Source organism: Mustela nivalis (genome assembly GCF_964662115.1).
Source record: "Mustela nivalis genome assembly, chromosome: 9".
Classification (NCBI taxonomy): Eukaryota; Metazoa; Chordata; class Mammalia; order Carnivora; family Mustelidae; genus Mustela; species Mustela nivalis.
In genome coordinates, this window is record NC_139028.1 from 8,899,967 (window position 1) to 8,915,480 (window position 15,514).

General features: G+C 37.2%; 1 protein-coding gene across 6 annotated transcripts in view; it reads left to right on the forward strand.

Moving 5' to 3' along the window:
* The window catches only part of DYNC2H1 (dynein cytoplasmic 2 heavy chain 1), a 670,805-nt gene that overhangs the window by 413,186 nt on the left and 242,105 nt on the right, over positions 1-15,514 (forward strand). For all 6 annotated transcript variants that reach the window (XM_082683959.1, XM_082683958.1, XM_082683962.1 and 3 more), the window contains 12 exons: positions 1,108-1,278; positions 1,685-1,820; positions 3,439-3,557; positions 4,942-5,086; positions 5,803-6,035; positions 8,376-8,510; positions 8,617-8,730; positions 8,848-8,959; positions 9,288-9,412; positions 10,573-10,748; positions 12,727-12,922; positions 15,067-15,162. In XM_082683959.1, the coding sequence (XP_082540085.1) occupies positions 1,108-1,278; positions 1,685-1,820; positions 3,439-3,557; positions 4,942-5,086; positions 5,803-6,035; positions 8,376-8,510; positions 8,617-8,730; positions 8,848-8,959; positions 9,288-9,412; positions 10,573-10,748; positions 12,727-12,922; positions 15,067-15,162 (1,758 nt within the window). The remainder of the gene's footprint in view (positions 1-1,107; positions 1,279-1,684; positions 1,821-3,438; positions 3,558-4,941; positions 5,087-5,802; positions 6,036-8,375; positions 8,511-8,616; positions 8,731-8,847; positions 8,960-9,287; positions 9,413-10,572; positions 10,749-12,726; positions 12,923-15,066; positions 15,163-15,514) is intronic.

Here is a 15,514-nt window from a genome sequence, read left to right on the forward strand (position 1 = left end):
GAATTTTTCAAATTTACCTATCTGTAGTTTATTGTTCTTGCTTGTAATTGGAATAGAATGATCATACTGCAATAGAATTTTAATGTGTGCAAATGACATTTTGAGAAATGCGGCAATACCGAGTAAATGCCAGTTCCTTTTTTGTGCCTAGAAAATATAATGATTAGGGTAAAAGAAAAGTAGCATGAAATCTCACTCATCTATAAGGAGTTTTCATGCACAGCAGTGAACTTGTTTCAAAGCTTTTTAATACATATACTTCTCTTTCTGGAAAAAGAAATGAGAGCAACTGTGAAAATGCATATATAAAGCAAAAACTTATTTTGGGTAAGACACTTTTCAGCCAATGGACTAATTACTGTGAACTGACCTATTTTAAACATGGTTGCTTTAGTGAATTCCAATTTAGCTCCTCCAGTTCTTACTTTAATCTAGTTATACAACTTAAATGAAAAAGTTTGATGCACAAATACCTTAAGGAAACATTTTTGATTCAGATAAAGATAAACCTAGGAGATAGACACTTACGTCTGTTTTGGTAGCTTTGAGTTTATAACTTAAAAAGCACCTTCTAAAATGCTAGTTTCAGGTGAGAGGGTAATAAACATCCTTGGTTTAGAATTTTTGGAATAGAGTGGAAACATACACTACTAATCAGTGTGTGCCTGGGGTGCACAATTTTGGTCTGTAGTATTACTGAATCTGGTTAGAGTGGAGTAGTTAGCAGTATATGCCCACAGTATTTATATAGTCCTCTCTCTGTCTGTAAACCACTTGTCATGGTGGCTTTAGGATATAGTCATATAAGTGGGGATATGTTTTAAAACCCAGATACTCTTTTTTTTTTTTTTAAAGATTTTATTTATTTATTTGACAGAGAGAAATCACAAGTACACTGAGAGGCAGGCAGAGAGAGAGAGAGAGAAGGAAGCAGGCTCCCTGCTGAGCAGAGAGCCCGATGTGGGACTCGATCCCAGGACCCTGAGATCATGACCTGAGCCGAAGGCAGCGGCTTAACCCACTGAGCCACCCAGGTGCCCCTAAGGAAACATTTCTTTCAAATACTTTCATGAAAGTAACATGAAAAATCTTTTGTTTATCACTTAGATTGATTTTGCTGACACAAAAGATAAAGTGCTGGTGTTTTTCAAGCTGAGACCTGAAGTAATTACTGATCAGAATCTACATAATAACATTCTTGTTTCGTCTATGTTAGAATCACCTATAAATTCTCTTTACCAAGCAGTACGGCAAATATTTGCCCCAGTGTTGTTAAAGGTAAGTAAGCTAAAGGAGCTGTATGATCATTTTTTAAAAAACTAGATATTTATATAAATATCTTTATAAACAAAGATGTTTTATTTGCTGTTAATATCATTATTTTAGTGTTTTAAATGTTACAAAAATTATAAAAACATTTAAAGTCAACTTTGTTGACAGAGAAATGGGAGAAGGGGATAAATGTAACCCATATCAGCTTTTATGTTGCTCTATAGTAAATGATTTCGTAAAGTTTTACCTGTTGAAAGGCTTCTTTTCCCTCCCTCATGAGATGGAGGGCAGTGGCAGGCTTTGAGTGAAACAGGTGTATTTGGACTTCTTTCTCTCAACAGTATTTTAAGGAAGCCAGTTTGATCGGAAAACTTTTGATTAATGTTTGTTTGCTCTTGTCTGTTTTCTTCAGGATCAGGAATGGAGCGGAAACTTTGATCCCAAACTTCAGAATCTTTTGAGTGAACTAGAAACTGGGTTGGGTATAGTTCTACGAAGATCAGACATTAACTCTTCAAAATTGAAATTTAAGGAAGATGACACACGAGGTATAGAACCATAGCTTAATGAAAGAAAGTCAAAACCGTTTACTTATCAGTACTAGTATTAGTAAAGTAATATATTTTTTCACAGATTTATTTCCATACATTTGGATCTTCTTTGAGCTTTAGCTTCTTTTAAATGAATGGATTTACATGGATTTTGAGAGGAGGAAAATGTAATCTTTAACAATGTGCAATTCATGGACCTAGAAAATATAGTTGCCTCTCATTATTTGCAGTGGGTCTGTTCTGTAAATTCACTGTGAATATTGAATTAGTAAACAGGGAACTCTTGGTCCTAGGAAGAAAGCAAAGTGAGGTTCCTGTGAGCCTCTGGTCATAACATTTTTATTGACTTCTCACCATGTAACCTTATTCTATGTATGTTCCAGTTTTTAATATACTATTTTATATGTGTTTCTGTTTTAATATAATTAACACTTTTAAAATATAGATTGTTGATTTTTAAATATAGATTGCTGATTGATTAACATAGGCTTCATGTCTAGCAGCTCTGTAACTCATGCCTGAAGGAAAGTTTCCCAACACAAGTGTTCTCTCTGGAGTTCGCACCATAGGGTTCTTGTCTTCGGCAACACTGGACACCATTCCAGCACTATGCTTGGGAGCCATGCTAAAGAGAGAAATGACCAATAAAAAGCACAACAAATGAGAAAACATCCAACCGAATAATAGCTAACAGAAAGGATACTTGTTTATAGTAGGAGATAGGAAACAGGAAGGCAGTGTTGCCTTGTTCATCCTTAGCTGGGAACACGTATGGGGGGCAGCCCCAGTTTTTCATTGCTCTGGGCGCATCTGTGGATGACCATAAAAGCGTCACAAGCATTGATGGTAGATTACAAATAAATGTTAGGAATGGATGAATTCATAAATCCAGCATCCACGAGTAATGAGGATTGACCCTAATTGTCTAATTTGCAAAGACAATTGACCTTTATTTTAAAAATATATTTTATCAGAAGCTAATTATAATTTTGTTATGGCTATAAATGTTACTTGTATGAACAATTACTATGAAATGAATGACCTACACTAATCATTATTTTACAATGTTGGATACAGTTTTATATTTTTCTTGAACAGTAAATCAGGTGCTTTTTGAAATGCCATAGACCCAGAAAGAATAGTGCACTTTGTAGCCTTAGATTAAGCAACTAGAAATTGTCCAGTTCATTGGGAAATATAAAAGCCAGTTGGAAGGTAAAAGTATTTTAATTTGCATATATTTTGAAACTAAATTACGAGCATTGATTGTAATCATTTCTAATTTGGATGGTATTCCCTAACACAAATGGTGATGGAAAGCCTTGTGTTGGAGAAGCAACCTTCCAGGTAGAAGACAGATGGGACAGAGACAGGTGGTTTACAAAAGCTTGGGGAACACACTGAGCAACAAACCGGTGAAGTGTGTGTGCGATTGGTACTGCTGGTTGTTCTTAGTAGATTTAAGGAAGAACTTTCTTTCGATAGAAGTTGTGACGCTGATTTTCCATACGTCTTCAAGAGCATAGGAAATAGGCAAAATCAGCAAATGAACCAGAAAATTTTCTGTTTTTTCGTTTTGAACTGATACTTCTTTTTTTCCTTCTCACCTTTTCAGGTATTCTTACACCAAGTGATGAGTTCCAGTTTTGGGTGGAACAAGCTCATCGTGGGAATAAGCAGATTAGTAAAGAGAGAGCCAGTTATTTTAAAGAATTGTTTGAAACAATTGCAAGAGTATGTGACTCCTCTATGGTTATATATAAGACTTTTGATGAAAGTACTTTAGGATTCAGTTTCCACTAGCTTTACCTTTGTTTTGACATTATTACTTGATGCTTATAAACAACATATATCCTTAGTATGTAGCAGGATTTCCTTGAAGTGTGCCCTTAATTTGAGTACAACTTAAAAACTGGAACTTTTAAGAAAGTTAGATTCTCATTTCTAGTAAATGTTTTTCTCAAAAACATAATTGCTTTTCTGCAGGTACATAGGGAAAAGCAAAAGCGTAATGTACTAACAGAGGTTTATCTACATGCAGGTAATGTGTTCTTTTGAGGGAGTGTTCAGTTTATTCAAATTAGCATTTTGGAGTAATCTGAAATATGAAGTCTTAGTGTTTTGTTTTTTTTTTAAGATTTTATTTATTTGACAGACAGAGATCACAAGTAGGCAGAGAGGCAGGCAGAGAGAGAGGAGGAAGCAGGCTCCCTGCTGAGCAGAGAGCCCGATGTGGGACTCGATCCCAGGACCCTGAGATCATGACCTGAGACGAAGGCAGCGGCTTAACCCACTGAGCCACCCAGGCGCCCTGAAGTCTTAGTTTTATACTTGATTGATTATTCTTTGAAATAGTTTTACAAGTTAAATAAGTGACCACTTTAAGTATGGTTACAAAAGTCTGTTCTTTTCAAAATAAATAAATAGTAATTTTTGATTTGTTCCCAGTATTATTGCAATAGTATCATTTTAACGAAGTGTTTGAAATGGTTTTGAAATTTTTTGTCATAATGATGGAATGTGAAATCACAACCCTTGACTGTGATCGCGTAATTGGTAACAAGCAATGTGGTCCGTGAGTGGTGACGCATGGGGACTGCAGTGAGGAACGTTTTCTGGTGCAAGGATCGCCTCCTTTCAGGGGCTGCAAGAAATGAAACCAGACTGTAAGAAAATTAGGTCAAGGGCAAAATAAATGACTGGACTTTGCAATTCTTATTTTTTCCTCTGGCTTTTCCGAAAACTTGTAGGGTATTTGCATAAAGAAGTAACACAGTGGCAGAAAAAGGAGGAGGGAATGATGTGGTAGGGGTTAGAATTGTAGCTATTGGGGGTGCCTGGGTGTCTCAGTGGGTTAAAGCCTCTGCCTTCAGCTCAGGTCATGATCTCAGGGTCCTGGGATCGAGCCCCACATCGGGCTCTCTGCTCAGCGGGGAGCCTGCTTCCTCCTCTCTCTCTCTGCCTGCCTCTCTGCCTACTTGTGATCTCTGTCTGTCAAATAAATAAATAAAATAAAAAAAAAAGAATTGTAGCTATTGAAAGGTCTGGGGACATGTTGACTATATTGATGAAGCTATAGTTATAATTGTTTTTAAAAATGAATGCCTTTTGGTTTTAGGAATTTTATAACTTGGACAGTCTATCCTTATTGGAAGTGGTTGACTTGGTGGAGACCACTCGAGATGTCGTAGATGATGTGTGGAGACAAACAGAGCATGACCACTACCCTGAGTCGCGAATGTTACATCTCTTAGACATCATAGGTACTGTTGAAGAAGTAAATTTTTGAAACTTTGGAAGGCTATCTTACTTTGTTTTCTAGTTTTTCCTCCAAGCTCTTACTGAAAATGCTCCTAAATGTAGTAAATGTTGCTTATAGTAATGCTTAGAGCAGATCATACAGGTTTAGCAAGAAATTTGTCTGTAGTTGGTTAATTTAAATCATATGTGGCAAATTCTTTGACCATTAAGGCAAGTAAATTTACATAGATTTTTAGTCTTTATGCATGTATTAGCTTAAACTTTATTTTGTAATGATTTCAAAAGTCTTTAATATGTATTGGTTTACTTGTTGGTACTTAAAGTGCATATATTTTTTGACCTAGAAAATACCATTCTCTTTATTATTCTCAGGAACTATTAGACAAGTACATAAAGGTAGATGTATAAGGGTAGTTACGGCAGCATCGTTTTAATGTGGGAGTAGAGAGAAATAGCAATTGAAAATTGGTCATATAATGCTATCTCCATACGGTAGTGTAGCCTTTTGAAAAATTGCATGTATTTTTGCACTTGTGAGATGCACATACTACCTTGAAAGATGCAAAAATACAAAGAAATTTTTTGGGTCCAAGGATGTGCATGTAGGATTTCATAGATCCTTAGTTTGCTAATACGTTTATTTTTGTCATAGAGTTTATTCCATAATTATTTAGTACAAACACACTTCCATTAAAAAATTTGCCTTCTGTTTTATTAGGTGGTTCATTTGGAAGATTTGTTCAGAAAAAGCTGGGAACTTTGAATCTGTGGGAAGACCCTTATTATCTCGTGAAAGACAATCTGAAAGCTGGCATTTCAGTTTGTGAGCAGTGGGTGACGGCCTGTAATCATCTGACTGGTCAGGTGTGGCAGCGCTATGTTCCTCATCTGTGGAAAAATGAGAAATACTTCCCTGAAACACTTGACAAACTTGGCAAACGCCTTGAAGAGGTATCATTTGATTACCTGGGTCTTTGACATACGTGTGAAGTAGGTTCTCTCTTGTTTGTGCATAGATTTTATAATTAGTAGGTATTATACATCTCATAGGAGTTATTTATGTTTTGGGGAAAGCATAATAATTAAAGTTAATGTGAGATAATTTTTGGCAGTCATGTGACTAGTACCCAACTAAGTGCTGGTTTCCACCTGCTTGCTTTTTTGGGTGCATGACTGTTCACCTCATAAGTTGTGAACTTCTATTTTGTACTTCTCTGTTGTGAAAAAGATAATCAGACCCCTGTCCAGGAATAGATGCTCTCAGACGTTCTCTTGGCACTTGAAGTTGTTAAGCAGGGACAGCTTTTCAGGGAGTACTCGGTGGAAATATTTGGGAGAACTGTTTAATTTACATAGGTTACAAGTTTCAGTGTAGAACTTACGTATATAGCATGAGGGGATAAGCAAAATGAGAATATGCAAAGATTGCAATGCTGATTTTTCCCCTTTGTGCTTATAGTTCTTTGGGGATTTTTAAAAAACCTTTTCATTATGAAAAATTTCAAACATGCACAAAAGCGAAACAGTATAATGAATGCCCGTGTATCCATCACTCAATTTCAGCAGCCGCTGGCATTACTCAGTCTCTGTTCTATCTCTGTTTACCCTGCCTTCTCTTGGTTTTTGGAGTATTTTTAACGCCAAGCCAAGAAATTGTATACATATACCCTTAAAACAAGCATAGTACCACCATCACACTCAGCAAAACCACAGTACTTTCCTAGTACCATTTTGTATTTAAGCAATGTTCCATTGTCTTGATTGTTCCAGAAGATTTTTACAGTTAGTTTACTTGAATCTGGCTGCTTCCTGGGTGAGCTGTGTAATCCCTACCGGGTAAGTCAGGAGACATGCAGCCTCGATTTCCCGCCGGCAAGAGTTCAGGTTGCTCTTGGCTCTCCTCATGATGCTCTGCCTTCAACTCTTCCTACGCGTCTACCAGCCGCGGACCATCGTGAGCCGTTGTGATGTCGTGGTTCTCTAGTTCTTCTGTTCCTTATGCATCTCTTGGTGATGATGGAAGAACATTTTGTCATCAGTTTTTTAGTTACCCTGAAATAGTTTGTACATGCATGGCAAAAGACACAATTACCTTTTTCCTTGGATTTATCATTTTTTAGACTGATGAACAAGTTAGTGTCAGAGTTAAGTTCCATAGGCAATTAATGGAATTTTTTTGGTAGTATCATTCCAAAACCATGAGTTTTTATATTCTGTGAGTTTCAATCTGTTATGCTTATTGTTAGCCTCAAATTGCTCCATCTTTGGGCATCAAGTGCCTATTTTAAGTTGGCTCTTGTGTTACTTTGACATGAAGCCTGTATTTCTTTGATAACTTCCTTACTTTTAGCGCCCTCCCCCCCAAATGTACCAGCCCAACTTGGACATTTTCTGCCTCATTCCTGGAATTAGTCATTGCTCTCAAGAGGCTGGTTCTTTTTGGTGGAAAATGGTATTTAGCAATGACAGTCTGTGGGAAAGAGCTGAATGTTACTTAGTTGTCAGTGCTTTTAGGCTTTCTCAGCAGATAGGGTTGTTACCTTTCATTTGAGTTGGAAAGATGAATAGAAACTACTGATACTTGTTTCTTTGAAGACACCAACTGAAATGAAAGGTTATAGTGATTTTACCAACTGTTTTGATTAACTTTTAATTGTTTTTGGAAATGTTATTTATATAATTTGTTATTTCTAAATTGAAATACACATTTTATTCATTTAAACTATACATAGTTTTTTGTTTTGTTTTTGCTTTTTTTTTTTTTTTTTTAAAGTAGGCTGTATACCCAGCTTGGGCCTTGAATTCATGACCCTGATAGTTACTCACATGCTCTGCCCACTGACCCAGGCAGGTGTCACTGTTGGTGAAAGTTTCAAACACCAAGTGCAACAATTTGTTTCCCAGCTGTTTGTAAATTATACGTGATAGGGTTGTGAACGTATCATTTCACTGTTGGAAGTGCAATTTAATGCAGAATAATGAAAATCAGAAGTTTTTACTATATCAAGGACTCTAAAATGTACTTAAATGAACCTTAAACATGGCTTACCCATATTTAGAGTCCATGTGTTTTCACCAGGTTTGAGCACTTAACTGTGAGGAGTGCGACAGTGACCGGCCTCCTTGAGCAGCACTGTGGTGACAATGAGTAGTAAATCTCAGGTTCCTGTTCATTTACTCCCTTCAGTGAACCCAGTTCAAAGAGACTCTTGCTGAATATATGTAGATTCTAGACCTTTTTGTGTAGCTTTATCAATTTAAACAAATCTGTTTTAATATTTTATGTTTTAGGTTTTGGCTGTTAGAACAATCCACGAGAAGCTTCTTTATTTTTTACCTGCTGGTGAAGAGAAGATCATATGTCTGGCTCGAGTATTTGAACCTTTTACTGGCCTGAATCCTGTGCAGTATAATCCATATACTGAGGTTGAGTCTATGTGTTTTTGTCTGTATAACTTCCTGTTTGTGGTGTTCTTCCCAAGGGTAGATGTTGAAAATACCAAAAGTCTAATACTATTATTAATTTGTTTAGCCTTTATGGAAAGCTGCAGTGTCTCAATATGAAAAAATTATTGCACCTGCGGAACAAAAGATAGCAGGAAAGTTGAAAAATTATATTTCAGAAATTCAGGATAGTCCACAGCAGGTAAAATACTGGAATATTTTACTTTTAATACTTCCCACAAGCTGGTTTGGGAGGTATTTATGTATTTACTGAGTTGATCGACTTAGGATGAACATGGACTTTTTTATTTTATGTTAGCTTCTTCAGGCATTTCTGAAGTATAAAGAGTTGGTGAAGCGTCCAGCTATAAGTAAAGAATTGATGTTGGAAAGAGAAACTTTACTGGCAAGACTTGTGGACTCAGTTAAAGGTAAAAGTTTATCAGAGATTACTATAGTGTTTGAGAAAATATTTTTATAGGTTACTTTTTCTTGTATACCATTTAGGATTAAGACTATATTTTACAACATTATTTGATGAAGATTAATTTACTGTTTTTGTTATAAATTACAGATTTTAAAAATTAACTAGTTATTTTCTTACTCTATCTCATTTGATGCATGTTAAGTTCCCTGAGGTTAAAGGACCAAGTCTTCAGGTTTTTCTATTCACAACCTTTCAGTTAGTACTTGGTACACGGAAGGCACTTAGGAAGTCTTGGCTGACTGGGTATAATTTATTTGACTTAAATTTTACAGATTTTCGGTTAGACTTTGAGAATCGATGCCGAGGAGTTCCTGGAGAAACGTCTGGACCACTTTCTGGCAAAAACCTTTCAGAAGTTGTTAATAATATAGTTTGGGTTCGCCAGTTGGAACTGAAGGTATTAGTTTTAATAGATGTTGAAGAACACTAATTGTAATGTGCCAAATTAATATGGAAGTCACTGTAGAACTCTAGTGAAAATGAAAAAATATTCTCTGCGTTCTGTGGCATATCCGTCTAATTTCCATGTGAAGTATAGAATTCTGGAAAAGTGTACAGAGGAGGTTTGAATGATCTGCTCATTTTCTAGGTAGAGATAATTAGCACATTCTTTATCATTCAGAGCACTTGTCCCAGGTGAAGGATCTTCTCAAGGAAATGTTAAAGAGGAATTCATCTTTTATGTATTTTCAAAGGATTTTTTTAATCCTTTGAGATTATCACTGTAAAATCTGAGTAGTTGCAGAGGCCGTTGGCAAGTATGTTTATGTGGGTAAATCATTCTAGGTTGAAAGAAAATTAAAGGAAAGGTGAAATGTAATTAGGACATTGCCTAATGTAGCGTCCATAATTTATGGATTTAACAGCTTTTCTTTTAACGTTTCAGTATTATCAAAATGGATCTAAGAATCTAATATATTCACTAATGTATATGGCCCAGATGGAATAATGTGTATTCCGTCTGACTCGCATAATGGGTATTGGCTGGTTGCGGCCTGTGACTAAGAGCAAGCAGACCCAGAGTGCTGTGAAGGCTAGCGCGTTGGAGAGTTCTGCTGATTCATGGCTGCGTTTTTGATGTTCAGTTTTCTGAATAGAAACTGTCAGCTTTCCAAAGTGCTGTCGAGTTCTTTGTACAACAGTTGTGGAAGGAAGACATTTCTTTCCTCTGATTGCCCTTCAGATTCCCAAATACTGTGTGAGCGCTTCACCAGAGCAGTAAGCAAAGGACGGCGTGAGTGCTGCCCTGCAGCAGCGATGCTGAGTGCTTGGGGGTCTCGGCAGGATTTCCCTCATCCCACCCTTCCCGCTATGCCTCGGCGCCTTCCAGCTGGGCTATGCTCTTCTGAGTTGTACAAGTCAGAAGCCAAGTAGGGTTTGATCTGCTCACATTTGCTGACAGATCTTCTATCTGATTGTTTATAGGTGAATAGGAAAGTAATTTCTGAACCACACATCAGAGAAGGTGGTTCACTTTATGCTAATTTTGTTGTATTAAGATATTCTTAAAAAAAAAAAAGATATTCTTGTAATGTTGTTGTAATGTGGCTTTTTAAGGTGGATGATACTATCAAGATTGCAGAGGCTCTCTTATCTGACTTGTCAGGGTTTCGATCTTTCCATCGAAGTGCCGAAGATCTGTTGGACCAGTTTAAACTGTATGAACAGGAGCAATTTGATGATTGGTCCAGGGATATTCAGTCTGGTTTGTCTGATTCCAGATCTGGCTTGTGGTAAGTATAAACGCGTTAAATCGTGAAATCCGTGCAAGAGTCCTGTCCCTTGTGGTAGTAATGTAAGTGGCAAGGTGAAATTTTACCTCTTCTCTCCTTTGTCCTAACTTGCTGCTGCTCCTTAAAACATTTTCTAGTTAGTTTTTGGTGATTAACTGTTAAGTCACTAATGTTGGGAACTTGGAAGGTAGAGTTAGTCAGTTAGTTGACTGCCCTCTCCCCTGGCCGCGCTTCTTCTGTCTGTTTCTTGGGTCTGCAGATTCTCATTTTAAGATGAGGCCTTCCTCTCTCGTGGTGTTGCTGTCAGTGCTCATATGTGCTTTTCTGCCTTTTTACATTGAGATTATTTACATGGATATACACACACATTATAAACTATAAAATTTGATTATTTTAAGCTCCTTGAGGGAGGAAGTAATCTCTTCCTGAAATATTCCTGTGGTGCCCACCAGAGGGTTAGGGTTTTCTAAACACTTACTGAGCATTATTGAACCTAATTTAATTGTTAACCTAACTGTTGTGATGTGTATTTAAAATGGATGATCTGGGAAAAAAAACATGGTTTCTTTGTTTAGGTCAACTTACCTTAGTATATTACTGTATTTTAGAAACTGGTCATGTTTTTAGAAACTTGTTACTTTTCAAAAGAGTAACTTCTGCTACTTTGTCCATGATAGGAAATTCTGTTTATTTTTCTTATTCTGCTACAAAGAATACTTAAACTTAAGGGAGAGCTTCTTACACGGAATGAGTAGTTTTTTCCCTTGTCTGGCATTTTGTATGTGGAGGAAGAAGAAAAGAACCAAAGTGTTCTGGGGTGTAATGGGGTGTAACGTTGAAAGCGTTCCCGCTTTCAACCTAACATGTGCCAGATGGTCCAGGCCGAAGAAGAAGAGTTCTTTAGTCTGCTAGTTTTGGGAAATGTTGACACTTGTCTCACTGCGGCTCTGGTGGAGAGCCACTGTGAGTGACAGCATGTGGAGGGGCTGAGACCTTCCGTAAAGAAGCCTATTGAGGGCTGCTCAGCCCAGTGTTTCCCATGTGGCAACGAATCACTTGGACTCCCGCTTTTTCTTTCTGGGCAAAACTCTTAATCGTTCTGTAGAATCAGCATGTTTCAGAATATGCAGGTGTGTAGAAAGTAATTTTGAGGATTAGTTCAAAGAAAATCACCATTAAAATTTTCTGACAAGCTTTATGTTATGTTACAGGAAAGTTGAGGCTCATCACTATTGTTAAGTCACTCTAAAGTGCCTACTTTTTATTCTGTGTTATTGAATGTGTTGATAAATCGGTGGCATGGACTTTGCTTTTCAGTAGCTTACTTTCCAAAACCTACAAGTTTTCTTAATTATGAAAGTGGTTTGAAGGAATAAGCATTGTGTAAACCTGATCCTGGAAGGGAAGTCGTGAAACTATAATCCTTTTTGGTGAATTTAGTGTAGTATTTTCATAGTCATGCTGACTCGAGTGTCCTGATTTAACAATTGCTACTGTAGCATTTTCAGGAAACACTGAAGGACAGTCCTTAGAGAAAAAAGGTAAAAGGTAGAGGGATGAAATATTTGACTCTCTCTTTTCCTACCATTTTGATGTTCTTTACCATTGATCCTTCAGTAAACATATTAAGTAAGTAGGCTGACTCAAAAAACCCAAGGTACTGTTTGGAAAATGAATCAGTTTTGAGCCTGAGCTGAAGGCTAAGAGATTGATTTTCCTGGTATCAGAAACTGCTTGGTGGACATATTAATGTGACATATTGGACATATTGGACATAATGGACATTTTTTGGATATTGTAGTTTATTACCAAGATCTGAATTGCGAGACACTATGTGAAAAAAAAGGTTGCTTGAAAACTATAAAATTTTTTTACCTTGAATTAATTTTATATTTACAGAAAAGCTGTAAAAACTGTTGTGTTTTTCGTCTGTTAAAAGAGTGAGAACATGAATCTTAAAAATATGTTTATTTTGTAGTATCGAGGCTAATAGTCGAATTATGGAATTGGATCCCAACGACGGATCATTGAAAGTGCATTACTCAGATCGGTTGGTGGTTCTTCTGAGAGAAGTTCGTCAGCTCTCTGCACTTGGCTTTGTTATTCCTGCCAAAATACAGCAAGTTGCAAACATTGCACAGAAATTCTGCAAGCAAGCAATCATTCTTAAACAAGTATGACATTATATTTTTGAGTATATGACCATTCTGAGTTCATTAATTACAGTATTTTAAGGGGTTTGTTTTTTAAATTTGATTTTTTTAGGTAATAGAATAGCACAATTTGGAAATTATGATTTGCTAAATGATTATATTATAAATTTTGCTTTGCAAATCTAGGTAGGAATTCATTAATTTGTGGTATTACTATTTTTAGTCATTCTATTTTAGTCAATCTTTGAAAGCACAGGCTTGCTCCCTTCTGTGTCCTGTGTACTTAGTGTAACACAGCAGGAGCTCGGATGGTGAAGGAATGATCGTGCGCTGTCTATTTGCCTGGGGAAATCTATTCACGAGAGCTGCTGCTCTGGAGCAGGTGTGTAGCTGGCGTAGGGAGTGTGAAGTCGTAGCTGGTGAGACAGTAGCCTGGTCAGACTGCTGTAAGAGTGTGTGTGCTTTTGCTTCTAGTTTTCTTGATGAGGCTTTTTCTTGGACTACTATTGTGGTACAGGCTAAGTACAGTGGATATTCTCCACCAGATAAAGCAGATTTTCATATGTACTAGTGGAAAGAAGAGGACTCTCTGTAAAAGTACTTAGGAATTTTTTTTTCTCTTGGGGAGAGAGAGTGATGGGGGGAGGGACAGAGTCTTAAGCAGGCTCCACGCCTAGCACATGAGCCTGACGAGGAGCTCGATCTCACCACCCTGACTCTGAGACTGGGACTTGAGCTGAAATCAAGAGTGGGACGCTAAACTGACTGAATCCCCTAAGTGCTCCAGTGAGGAAATATTTTTTAAGCACATACTCTGGGCTAAGAATTTTCTGAGGTGCTGGGGACACAAAGATTACAAGAAAGTCTTTAAACTCCTTAGACTTGTGCCATGATGCCCACTTAGTGGGCTTCCCTGAACTTCTCCTTTTTCCCCAAAAGAGTTGATATGCCCTCTTCTGTTCATCATTGTGTCGTGTAGGCATCTCTGTTTTCTGGTTCACTGATTCACAGGTACTACTGAGTGCCTCCCACTCGCTGGACGCTGTCATTCTAATTTGGGAGATAGCAAACATGTAGTAGGTAGTTGTAGGTCATGATGAGTACTTTGAAGAGAAAGAAAACAGAGGAAAGATACAGAGTGGTCAGGGTAGGCCTTGGTAAAGGGTAACGTTGAGAAGGGGTATGACAAAGTGACAGCAGAAGCACACAGGCGTCTGGAGAAGCACTAGTGCATGCGGAGGGAGCAGGTCCATGGTGGGTTCCTGAGGCAAGACTCATGCAGTGGCTTAGAGACACTGCAGGGCGGAGGTGGGGAGGTGAGGCTTCTGTGCAGGGACGGTTTGTGCTGGGGCTGACGGCCAGTTGATGGCCAGTTTATGTGCGATATTTGTACTGATGGAGGGCCATGGGTGTTGGACTTGGATTTTATTCCTGACTATATCGGAAGCCATTGGGATTTTGGATTTTATTCTCAAGTGCCCTGGGGAGTCATTGGAAAAGTATGGTGTGATTCATGTTGAAGGAAGGACAACTGTGGCTTCTTTGAATGCTTTGAAAAGAAAGTAGGATGCCACGACTGGAAATGGGCACTGGTCTTGTCAAGAAACAAGGGTGCTTGGACTGGTGTGGGACTGATGGAAGCGGGTGAGATGGCTAGATTTAGTACGTTTAAGAGTATAGTCAGTAAACATCACTGATGTGGGTGTGAAATACAAGTTAAGGACAACATGAAGATTTTTTTGGTCTGAGAAATGGATTACATGTTATAAGCATATAAAGCATATAAAGAAAGAAAGAAAGAAAGGAGCCAAGAGTTGTAAGAACGAAGACTTGCGTTTTTAGTATTTGACATGCTTTACTGGTTTCCTCTGTATTTCCCTTGATATTATGATCTTCTTGATTGCAGGGACTGGGTTTTATGATCTTTGTTTAATCAGCCCCAGGACATGATTTGGCAAATTGTAGGAACTCAACACTAATTGTTCATAGCATACATAAATGCTACATTAGAGATGAAAAATAGTTTTGTTAAATCTTAGCATGAAGATTTCATGAATTTAATAAAGAGCTAATATTTCCATTCAAACAATTAAAAATGAAAACAAATGAAACACTAAATATGTTATTTATTATTGATTATTACTAACTGGACTTTTACTTTGTAGGTGGCACATTTTTACAATTCCATTGATCAGCAAATGATTCAAAGTCAGAGACCAATGATGCTACAGTCTGCATTAGCGTTTGAACAGATAATTAAGGTAAATGGACTTTTTATGTTGTTAGAATTAGAATTTACATGTGAGGTGTTTCTCTTTTAGATTTTTAGTGTATCCTTCCACTTAACATTGATTAAGGTTTTGTTTTGTTCCCCAATGACTTCCTTCACTCTTAACAAGTAACATTTTTCCAACTATAGATTTAAACAGCTACATTGTTTCACATATTAAGGCACTGAGTTTGATCAGTTGACTTCATGTGTGTATATACAATTGGTGTGCTGTTACAGTTACTTAGTCACTGAAGTATGAGGTCCTTATATATTAGAAAAAAATCCTGATTTTATAATTCGCTATTAATTTTTTTATCTGTGCTTATTCAAATATGCACACA